At 40.3% G+C, this 12,106-nt stretch overlaps 1 protein-coding gene across 6 annotated transcripts in view; it reads left to right on the top strand.

The window, feature by feature from the left end:
• Dicer1 (dicer 1, ribonuclease III) overlaps window positions 1-12,106 on the top strand; it is a 66,716-nt gene that overhangs the window by 24,376 nt on the left and 30,234 nt on the right. For all 6 annotated transcript variants that reach the window (XM_047536656.1, XM_047536646.1, XM_047536666.1 and 3 more), the window contains 5 exons: window positions 192-322; window positions 1,234-1,368; window positions 1,886-2,046; window positions 4,659-4,827; window positions 6,799-7,271. In XM_047536656.1, the coding sequence (XP_047392612.1) occupies window positions 192-322; window positions 1,234-1,368; window positions 1,886-2,046; window positions 4,659-4,827; window positions 6,799-7,271 (1,069 nt within the window). The remainder of the gene's footprint in view (window positions 1-191; window positions 323-1,233; window positions 1,369-1,885; window positions 2,047-4,658; window positions 4,828-6,798; window positions 7,272-12,106) is intronic.

Below are 12,106 nucleotides of genomic sequence, written 5' to 3'. Positions count from 1 at the left end.
GGTGGTGAGTCTTGCCAAGTGCCTGCTGGAGGGTGATTGGCACTGTGATTATGAATTGGCTGTTTAAAAACTGGTCGCTGAGTGTGGTGGATGACCCTGATCATATCCTGACTGCCTTAGTCATTAGTAATCCAGAAAGCCAGTGAGGCAGCGTCTCTCAGACTTACATGGTACGTTGTATTTGTATTCAGCAAACCAGGTTGCTCAGCAAGTGTCAGCTGTCAGAACTCATTCAGATCTCAAGGTTGGGGAGTACTCAAACCTAGAAGTAAATGCATCTTGGACAAAAGAGAGATGGAACCAGGAATTTACTAAGCACCAGGTAAGACTTGTGGAGAAATTCCACTTTATAAATCATACAAGTCCTTGTCTTGGTTTATAAGATGACACATATCCCTAATATGAATTAGGTTTGAAAATTTCACTTTCCTGCTCCGTCTCAGCCTAGGGATCAACCCTTTGGCTCTCTCTCTCATTGTAGGGCTCACTCATCTGAAAAGAAAGTGAATTTCTAATTTGTGTTGCTTTTAATCTATAGAAAAGAAACTGCTTTCCTTGATATTTACTTATTTGAAAAACACAAGTTCGTATGACCTGTTTTGTTAGTGGATGACGTGCTTTCAGGAAACTGCACTTGAGTTAGATGTATTGAAACTGGAGAAATTTCTTGGTTGAGGATTTTGGATCTTTGATGGATACTCCCTCTGAGGTCCGTGTTTCCAAGTAGCCAGCATGTGCTGAGGGCATTTTATGTGTGACGCTGGGGACGTGAAGTAGTTAAGAGATGCTTCCTAACTTTAAACAGCCCACAGCCTACTAGTAGTTCTCACCCACTGGGCTAAAGCCTCATAAATAAAGCCCTTCAATGTCCACAGAATGGTGGGCTGTGAGTGAACATTAGAACCGCAGACAAACTTGCTTATAACTGTGTGAGCCGTTTGTATGATATTATTAACTGGACAGATTTCATCAATCAAAATATGGCTCTGGGAACCTAAAAACACCTAAAGGTCTCTCTTATCCGGAGTCTTTTCTCATAATTTCCCCATTTTCCTAATGTATTTACTGGTTCCAATGTATGAAATTCTATATAGTTAGAATTTTCGTTCTAATTTTGAACTAATGAATTTCCTATTTCTCATATATGATGCAGTGGCCCTGTGATCTGATCTTGTAAAGTATATCCAAGCAGGTGAATGGCATGTTTATGTATTGATGTCAATTTTATTTTAGGTTCTCATTATGACTTGCTATGTCGCCTTGAATGTCTTGAAAAATGGTTTCTTATCACTGTCAGACATTAACTTGTTGGTGTTTGATGAGTGTCATCTTGCCATTCTAGACCACCCCTATCGAGAAATTATGAAGGTAGGTCTTTAGACTTTATCGGTCTTAATAATTCCTGACCAAACTACTGAGTATATTCAACTTTATTTTTAGATATAAAAATAATAATATTAATTAACAATACTGGGAACTTCGTTCCAGTATATGAACGAATGATTGTTAATGTTTATTTAAATCTATGATGTTTTTAAACATGATACTGTAAATGACTTACACATAATAATCTTGTAGTATATCTAATATGTTTTTTGGAAAACAGATTTTTTAAACACACCCCAGTAATTCCATATTATGTTGTCCTTGTCATATTGATGTTTCCCCTGAACTAATTGTTTTTTTAGTATTTGTCAATGTTCCCCCCACCCCCCGTGGTGCTGGGGTTTGAACCCAGGACCTTGTGCATGCGAGGCCAGCACTCCATCAACTGAGTTATATCCCCAGCCCCTTGTTGGTGATTTTGATGTTTTAATATGATAGTGTCTCTGGTTACGGCCTTGCAAAATGAAGTCTTTATTGTCAGTATCTTTTATTATGTTAGCTCTGTGAAAATTGTCCATCATGTCCTCGAATTTTGGGACTAACTGCTTCAATTTTAAATGGAAAATGTGATCCAGAGGAATTAGAAGAAAAGATTCAGAAACTGGAGAAAATCCTTAAGAGTAATGCTGAAACTGCAACTGACCTGGTGGTCTTAGACAGGTAAGTACTTGTAATTGGCTTGGCTTTACAAGACTAGTTAAAACTGATATTAAGCCCTCAGAATCCTTTGTAATGCCTTGCAGATAGCACCTGTGTCAGCGAACAGGTGGCCGTTAAAAATAATGAGCAAGACTAAGCATTCTTTGTAAGTATCTGCCAGTTCAAGAATCTAACCTTGTTTGCCCAGAAAGCAGCAGATGGAGGCGCTTCTGCCTTGAGAGATTATGTTGCATAAATGCCAGCCCTTTCCATTCCCTCGTGTTACTGGAGGCGGAACAGCAACACACATTCTCCTCTGTTACTGTGCTTTGTTGTTCTGACCTTGAGTCTCACATGATCCCTTGAAAGAACATGAAATTTTTGAGAGAATTGAGCAATATACTTTAGAATATTTGGAAACACCCTGTTGTTTTTAAAATGGGTTGCAGATTTCTGAGAAGGATGCTGTTTATGATTTGTAGGTTCATCTCTTTGAGGAGATTACTATTTTGAGTTTCAGTAATATACACACAGAAATGCACACACACAACCTTTCTGCTGTGTTTAAATTGGTGGAAGGGAACCTATATAAATTAGTAGGGAAATGGTTTTCTAAGTAATTATAACTAATTCAGTTCATAAAGTTTTAAACAAGCCTAAAGATTACCAAGTAGTGATTTTTATTTTTTATTTTATTTATTTATTTATTTTTTGGTACCAGTGATTGAACTGAGGGGCACTTTACCAGTGAGCCACATCCCCAGACCTTTTTAAAAAAATTTTATTTTGAGACAGGGTCTCACTACATCACTTAGGGCCTCACTAGGTTGCTGAGGCTGACCTCGAACTTGCTATCCTCCTGCCTCAGCTTCCCAAGTCACAGGTTTACAGGTGCATACCATCATGCCCAGCCCAAGTGCTGATTTTTAGGTAGTTAGGATAAATAGGAAAAGAGTGATTGCTCTGGTTATGAATTTGAATTAGACATGGGTTCGATTACTAGCTCCACTAGTTGTAAACTGACCTCAGGCGAGTCACTTCCCTGAATGTGTAAAATGGCATTACTGTGGTTTCATAGGATTCTTCAATGATGAGTTACATGGACACATGGAAAATACCTTGAATGTGCCTGGCATTTAGTGGGAATTTGGGGAATTCTCTTTGTAGAGTAAGAGGAAAAGATAACATTTGGGATTTTGAACTTAAGGTATCCAAATGCCATGTGAAATACAAATCTTATGGCATGTAGACTCTTCTATTTTTGATTTTCCTGAGCCAGTATGAGCTGTGATTAGATGTAAAAGACTACACTTGTGCTTTTCTCTGACCTGAGTGGTTTTGCTTGGTCTAGTCTAGTGGAAATGTTTGGGAGAAGTAGCACTATTAGAGCAGGTAAATAATAACTACTAAGTATCCTAGAAGTTTGTAGGCATTTTTGAATGTTTGTGGCTTTTAATTTACCTACTTTTCTAGACTTGCTTCTCGTTAAGTGTAAATTCTGATTCGGGTTAAGATAAATAAAAACTCAGGAGGCTCAGTGGTAGAGGGCTTACCTGGCATGTGTGGGCACTAGATTCAAATCTCAGCACACATATAAATAAATGAGGTCCATCAACATCTAAAAAAATTTATTTAAAAAATGATAAGTGAAAACTGTAGTATTTAAATATGTCTTTACTGTATTTCTGAGGTGAAGGCATCATGTGTGCTTTTAGGATATTGTGCCATTCTGGCTGTCACAGTTCATGAAAGGCAGGACAGATACAAGGAATGATGTCAGAAATGGATAGAAACTGGGGGGGGGGGGGTTCTTTACGAGGATACATTAAAAATAAAATGGACTTTTGGAAATGTTAACTTCAGAAGCCTCCCCTCTGTGACATTTTCCCTTTCCTATTTTAACTTCTGAAAAGGAATTGTACTGAGTTTGAATATTTTGAACATTTTTGTTCCTTATTCTGGCTGATATCTAAGGGGGCAAATGATGGAAGTCTAATCCCAAAAACAAAACCAAAAAACCCAAATTTCTCTCCACAAAAGCCTTTGAACACCAGCCTTATGTCTTTGTTCCTTGCGACCTAACAGGCCAACATGGGACAGATAAAAGGCACTTCCTAGTGGCACTCTGAAGGCTGGTGGTGAGTCCACCTGCTGACCTGCGTGGAGATACAGACTGAAACTAGTTAGATGTGCAAGGGTCATGCCGTGCCTGGGTTTAAAGATGAAGCAAAGGGACTTGACTCAAAGAGGCTTTCGGAGGAAGGCAGACTGGGTTTTGGTGAAAATATTTAATGCCTTCGAACCCTCACTTCCTTCGTAATCCTGTGTGAGGATTAAAATAAAGTTTAGGCCAGGCCCCGGCGTAGGCTTGCAGGGTAGCAGATGCCCAGCTTGTATTCTCTTTTCCTCTCTTCTCCCTGTCCTTTGGAAAATGTCTTGTAAATAACAATGTGCCAGTTTGCAAAGTGTTACGCATTTTCTGTGGAGAGAGTCAGTAATACAGAAAAGTACTAAAATAAATACCTAAGTCCTACACCATTGCCAACATTTTGGAATTTGTCTTTGATTTTAGAAAAAAGTTTTTGAAGTATCTTCTCTATTGTGATATTGACAACCTGTTTCTGATCTTAAAGATATACTTCTCAGCCGTGTGAGATTGTGGTAGATTGCGGACCATTTATTGACAGAAGTGGGCTTTATGAAAGACTGCTGATGGAATTAGAGGAAGCACTTAATTTTATCAATGACTGTAATATATCTGTACATTCAAAAGAAAGAGATTCTACTTTAATTTCTAAACAGGTAAGCAAATACAAAGTAAAGCATAATGAAAAAAACTTGTTTATTTTTAATATTGAGATGAAAATATGCATCTTAGAAATGAGAGGCTCTTTTCTATATAATTTAGTTTAAGGCCTTGGACATTTATCATTAAACATATCATATTGGATTGAAAAAACTTGTTTATTTTTAATAAAAATATACTTAATAAAAATATAAAAATAGCTTTAGCATGGGGCTGGTCACTGGTTGAGTTTACCTGACAGATATTTACTTATTTACTTTCTGTGGTACTGAGATTTGAACCCAGGGCCTACACATGCTGGGCAAGTGTTCTACTGCTGAGCCACATCCCCAGCCCTTTTTACTTTATATTGATACAGTCTTTCAAAAAGGCAGGGTCTTGCTAGGTTGTCCAGGCTGGTCTTGAACTCCATCCTCCTGCCTTAACCTCCAGAGAAGCTGGGATTAGAGGCTTGCACCTCTGCACCTGGCCAGATATGTATATTTTTGAGCTTGGACCTTCCGGATTTAAGGAGACAAGTTAGGTTCCAAATTATGGTTAGTTAAGTGTAAGGAGTAAGTTGAGTTTTATTTTGTTTTTGTTCCGGTAAGTTAGTTCCTGCTCCAACCCTTGAACATAAGACTTCTGTTTCTAGGTGTATGTACCTGGACATGAGACTGTCATCCTGAGTGCTGAGTACTACACCTTGCAAGAGAGCCTTTAGGGAGGTGGTCTTAAGTTGGGCTTCACATGGTGGCACGAATATCCCACCCCCTTAGCGTATTAGTCATGCAAGTCATGCCCCCCAACACCTGCTGAGTCAAACTAGATGCGGTCCCCAGAATTGAACTTTGAGTTTGACAAGCCCTCCGGTGATCCTGATGCATTGAAGCTTGAGGACCACTATCTTAGAGTTGGCACCGTTTTGGGATGTTAGTACTGTGTTGAATGTGGGTCGTAATTTCTCATGTGTCGATATTTTTCTTGGTACTGGACATTGAACCCAGAGGTGCTCTACCACTGTGCTGTACTCCTAGTCCTTTTTATTTTTTCTTGGGTGACTAGGTTTCCCAGGTTGGCCTTGAACTTGTGATCCTCCTGCCTCAGCCTCTTGAGTAGCCAGAATTATAGGCATGGCATGTTCCACTGTGCAGATATCCAGATGTTTTTTATTCTTTGAATTCTTGCTTAGTCTATATTCAACCCAGCGTGTCTTGTGCTTGTTGTGTAGAACTGGCAGTTCCTGTGTGATAGCCTAGTTGTAAAGACTCTGCGCTAGAATTGTGAGGTGTGGCACCCTGGGCAGTTTCCAAGATCTGAATCTAGATTTAGCTGGGATTTTAAAGATAAGGAACTCTGCAGTTGTGCAATTGTGGTGGTATTTTCAATGAAATAATGCCAGAGAACAGTTGTACAGTGAGTTTAGAATAGTCTCACCTTTACAACCTGAAGTGCTGGGCTATCAGCTAGCAAAAATTCACCCATAATCTTACTGTTACATATTCATTGTAGTGAAATATTTATATAAGACCAAGGAATGTTGTACATAGATAAAGTTCAAGGAAAATTGTTTTGCTACTTCTTGAAGGGCAAAAGTTGCTGAAGTAAAAATTGCTCTGTTACATAGTTCTTTGCATAACTTGGCAAGAAATAAATGACTCTTGTTGTCCTAACTAATACACAGACCGAAAGTGAAGGTTTTCTAGGTTTCATTAACTTGGTTCAATTGCATCTTTTCTCTTTGTTATTTTTTTCTGGGAAAAAAGAAAAAGATGGTTCTAGGCATAGACACATGAAATAGCAGACCCCTGGTCTTCTTAACCACCTGAATTAGGGGGCTAGCCTCGGTGTTTGTATTGGTGGGGTAAATGGATTTTGAAGAGCTTTCAGAGGGTAATTTAAGTCCCATTTAAACCCTAGGTAACAGTGCTGCATGGTATATGTCTAGTGTTTGCTCTCCTCTTTTTCTTCTTTCTTTTTTCTGGTAGATTCTGTCAGACTGTCGTGCAGTGTTGGTGGTTCTGGGACCCTGGTGTGCAGATAAAGTAGCTGGCATGATGGTGAGGGAACTTCAGAAGTACATCAAACATGAGCAAGAGGAGCTGCACAGGAAGTTCCTCCTGTTCACAGACACTTTCCTGAGGAAAATCCACGCCCTGTGTGAAGAGCACTTCTCGCCCGCCTCGCTTGACCTGAGGTTCGTGACTCCTAAAGTCATAAAGCTGCTCGAAATCCTGCGCAAGTATAAGCCCTACGAGCGGCAGCAGTTTGAAAGTGTCGAGTGGTACAACAACAGGAACCAGGACGATTATGTGTCTTGGAGTGACTCCGAGGATGAGGATGAGGATGAGGAAATCGGAGAAAAAGAGAAGCCAGAGACGAATTTTCCTTCTCCCTTTACCAACATTTTATGCGGAATTATTTTCGTGGAAAGAAGGTACACAGCAGTCGTCCTCAACAGGTGAGCCTCCCAGGTTGGCGTTCCGGGTGGAGCGGAGCACCTTTCCCCTGGAGAGGCCGCAGCTGAAGGGGCTCAAGGCCAGCCGACTGGTGGCCCAGTGACCCTGCCAACCCCATCGTTGTTCATTGTCACACCATGCTGGTGTTGCAGAGATGTGTGTAAACATGGTCGCTCTCTAACTTCAACATGACTGAGATTTTTGTCTTGAAGGATGTTAATCTGTTCTGACTTAAAATAGAGAAATACAAAAATTAAGTACTATTTAAGTAGAGCATTCCTTGTTTTGTATTTGTGAGATTCAGTTCAGATATTTATTAACCTTTAATTAAATATTAGGCATGTGTTAAGCATTTCACATCAAGCTTTCTCCTTCAAGTAATCTTAGGATAAGTTTTATCTGGGTGCTGTGGCTTTTTTTATGTGAACTTTTTTCCTTGGTGTGATATGTTGAAAAAACTTGTCAGCCTTGTTCCTGTTTTCTGGCATACAGCCCTTTAAAATCTTACAGTGATACCTAAGTCTCTTTTATATACTAATGATGTGATTTATGGCTGCCAGCCCCTTAATAGCTTTAGCATGGGGCTGGTCACTGGAAAAACTGGCAAGATTAGAGGGTTGGGACTTTTAGTCCCACCTGCAACCTGCAGGGAGGGAGAGGGACTGAACCTGAGTTGGTCACCAACAGCCAGTGATTTAATCAGTCAGTGCCTCTGTAATGAAGCCTCCATAAAAACCCCAGGGACAGGGTCTCGAGAGCCTCAGGATAGCTGGAGCGCGGAGGTGCCTGGAGGCAACTTGCCCGGAGCCCTTCCCGTGAGCTTCATCCTGTGCTTCTCCTGTCAGTGTTCTTTGTATTAAGCCAGTAAACCAGGGCGTTCCTAACTTCTCGGAGTCACTGTATCAAATCTAGAAACCATCTGGGGTAAAACCACCAGGGGCTTTGGTTGGCATCTGAAGTTCTAAGAGTAGACTTGGGGACCAGGTAGACAGTGTCAGAATTAAATTAAATTGGAGGACACCCCACTGGTGTCTGCTGCTGCAGAATCACTTGCTTGCTTGCTTGATGGGGAAAAGTCCCCACCCTTCTTGAGGTCACAGGAGTCTTCTGGGTTGACTGCTGGAGCTGAGGCCAGACTTTTTCCAGCATGCTAGATGACGGGATCCTGCCTTCCAGGATGCACTGGGAAAGCTTGAGAGCTGGACTTGAGTATGATTTGGAGTGTAAACTACACGTTAACATTTTTCTGAATTAGAAGAGAATAGTGTTAGAAACAGTCCTGAGAATATCAGCAAAGGCAACAGCGAGCCTACATTTAGGTTGTGGATTCCAACTCCTTCACCTTCTTCAGTAAAGGTTAGTTTTTCCTGAATGTAGAGCAGCCAAGGAACTATAATTAAATTTGTGTCAAATGATCACTTAACATATGGTCCTTTTGGTTTGTGGATGGATATTCAATTATTTTCTACCAAAAAAAGGGTCCTTATTTTGTACTTAAGACAATCAACTTTTCTATGCGATCTATTAATTGGCTAGAGTTGATCTCTAAGCGCCTTTTCTGCAGTGGTGATCTCTGAGGAAAAATTAAGCTTTGTTTCCTGAGGTAATTTGGGATTTTTTTTTTTAACTACTTCTGAATGTTTGGGGGTTTTAAATTTTTTTGAGTGACGAGAAATTGGACTCGAGGGTAGTCATCTGGCAGTTTTCAGTCTGGTAATTTTCGTAGTCAATTGAGCCTGAACTTTCTGATGAATATGAAATAAAATAACTTTAGGTACTGAATTACTTTAAATCAGAAGTTTAAGGTTGGAAAGGGACCTCATTGACTATCTAATCCAACCCACTTATTTTTATAAAAAAGAGAAAGTGCCCCAGGAGGAAAAGTGATTTGCTTGACATTAAATTGCTAGTCAGTGGCAGGACGATTCTAGATTCCTAATATCCCAACTCCTACTTTCCATTTCTTTGTATAATCGTCATGCCCCTGGGCCTCACAACACTGGAAACCAGTGCTTCACAGTGGGAAGATGGCCAGGAGACCTGCGCAGGACTGACTGGGGATTATTTCTCAGAATGTGAAAAAGGCATTTCTAGGGTCATTTTCTGGGGCTTGGAAAGAAGAATGATGGGAGCTTATTTTCCTTCCCCCATTCCTGTACGGTCCCCTACAGCTGCCTCGTGGGGGCATCGATCTGCATGTTATTTTCATGCAGAGCTTTGCCAGTTTTCATTGCAGGAATATTAGCCTGGAAAGGTTTATCCAGAATCAATCAGTTACTTCCTATTGACTTTAAGGATCAGATTAATTGTGATCAGCTTTCATAAAATGCGACTGGAATCTAGTGTTATAGGATGAATCAAGAGCAGTCTGAGGTTGACTTTATGGGCAACTAATTAAATGTACAATAGAAGTCTTGTTCCAGTAAGCTTTTTAATAAGCTTAGAAAAACTTCCTGAAATCCAGATTCTTTCCTCCATCAGTTTAATGGGAGGAAACCCTCCTTCACTGGCCGGTTTCATGGGAGTGTAAGCGCTTGCAGCGGACATCTAGGTTTCCATGCTGATGTGAAGCTCCTTCTGTGTGGTGTAGGTACGTGCTCAGCCTCATGTGTATGGCCTTCCCTTTACCTTATATGCGGTTTTATAGGTTACTTTCATGTATACCGAAATTTTTTTCACAGCACACCATGAGGGAGGAAGGTAGATGGATGTTCTTAGCCATTTCACAGATAAAGAAACCAAGACTCAGTTTGTGATCCTGCCAAAATTAACAGATACCCAGTGACAGAAAATGGCTCTCGGTCGGTCACCAAGTGGTGTCTTCTCTGTCCTGTGATTTACTAGTATCGTGAGGTTTGGCATTTGTCTCTGCCCCTCCATGCTTTTTTCCTAATGTCTTTTTGTTTTGGAATAGTTTTAGATTTATGGAAAAGTTGGAAAGGTAGTGCAGAGTGTTCCCATATTCATACCCAGACTTAGTTTCTCCCATTGTTAGCATGTCACCATTTGTCACAACTGAGAAAACTAACGTGGCGCCTTAGTCCTTACCACACGTTATACTGTGTTCTACGCCCGTCCTCTTTTTAATCCCAGGTATCCTGTCGCATTACTGTCACATCTCCCCAGTCTCCTCTGCTCTGCTAGCAGGTTCCCTGTCTTTCCTGGTTTTTGACAGCCTGGCCAGTCTTGGGGAGTGCTGCTCAAGCATTTCATAGAGTGCCCCTCCGTTTGGGGTGTCTGATGTATTTTTGGAGTCTGAAGAACCCTACAGAGGTGCCTTCTGGCCACATCATACCTGGGACTGGTGGCGTTTGAGTGAGGCAGCATTGCTGATGTTAAGTTGGCCACTCGGTAGTGATGGTGTGTGCCAGTCTCACCTTTTCTCCATGCCTCAGAAGCAGGTCTCCAAGGCCAGCTCGCCTGGTGGGGGCATGTTTCAGTGAAACGGTGTTTGGAGTTCTGTAATTGCCTCTCTTGTTTTATTGATCATATTTACCAGATCATGTATTTTGTATCAGTATGGACCCACGTTTCTTTTAGGCCTCAGGTGATAATCCAGTACTGTTATCTATTTTGCTGCACACGCTCCTTCAGCTTTACCATTGCGAGTACTTTGAGTTCCTGTGTTCCTTTGACATGTATGTATCCTTCTGTATTTTTGACTATTTCCTTGTTTGGTAGCAGGATGCTTCATTGCCCTTTTTACCTTAATAGGGGTTTAAAGGTTACTTTCAAATGTGGGTGTGTTTTTTAAATATAAAAATGCAAGGCTCTTGTTGTTTCCCAGCCATTTTGCCAAAGGGACTATGCCACTTTTACTTCTGCCTGCCTGTGGATGTATATTTTATGAAATTTATTTAACTTTTATAGTAGTAATACTTACCTTCTTTGTTCGTTTGTTAAAAAAAAGGCAGTGTATATAAAAATGCCATTACATCCCTGTCACACAGTAATACTATAGTCCTTAAGTTCTTTATGGACACACTTGGGGATACAGCAGCAGTATGATGTTCTGTGGCTGTCAGTGAGAGGGATGGTTGTTTTGGTTTGGTTTGGTTTTTGTTAAGATTATAAAGAAATGTAATTGGTTTTCTCACACTGACAAGAAAATATAAGAAGGGAGTCTTTTAGTGGTATTGTTGATAACATGCTTCAAGTACATGGTAGAAATTTCAGGTTTTTTTGAAAAAAAATTTCTTTTACAGTTGTCTGCACTGTATGTTTAGTCAAATCACAATTTTTAAGTAATGCACTAGTTTTTGTTTACATATTTTCTGGTTTTGGCCATACTATCTCTAGTCTAATGGGAGGTGTTGTGTGGAAATACAGCAAGGTCTTCCTTTTGCCCAGAGTTGCAGAGAGAGGTCAAGAGTAAACGTGGACACTTAGAAGCAGTTTGATGGTACTTTTATATCTACTAAATATAATAAAGTAGGCGTTTTAATTTTAATGTTTTTTAAGTTTTCTTTTCTTTTTTGTACTGGGGATTGAACCCAGAGGCTCTTAACCATGGAGCCACATCTCCAGCCCTTTTTTATATTTTATTTAAAGACGACGGCACCTCATTAAGTTTCTTAGGGCCTCACTAAGTGGCTGAGGCTGGCTTTGAACGTGCCATCCTCCTGCTTCAGCCTTCTGAGACGCTGGGATTACAGGAGTGTACCACCATGCCCAGCAGTTTTATTTTATTAATAGTGCATTTTTACAGAATTTTTCAAAAACATTCTCTGGATTGGAGAATTTTCTAAAACCTGATTCTTCATTCAGCGAGAAGCACTGAGAGCACTGGAGAACAGTGTAGTTTATCAAGCAGCGTGTTTGTGGAATAATTCATATA

This window comes from Sciurus carolinensis, chromosome 2, assembly GCF_902686445.1.
Source record: "Sciurus carolinensis chromosome 2, mSciCar1.2, whole genome shotgun sequence".
In the NCBI taxonomy this organism is placed as follows: Eukaryota; Metazoa; Chordata; class Mammalia; order Rodentia; family Sciuridae; genus Sciurus; species Sciurus carolinensis.
This window is presented reverse-complemented; position numbering and strand designations above follow the sequence as displayed.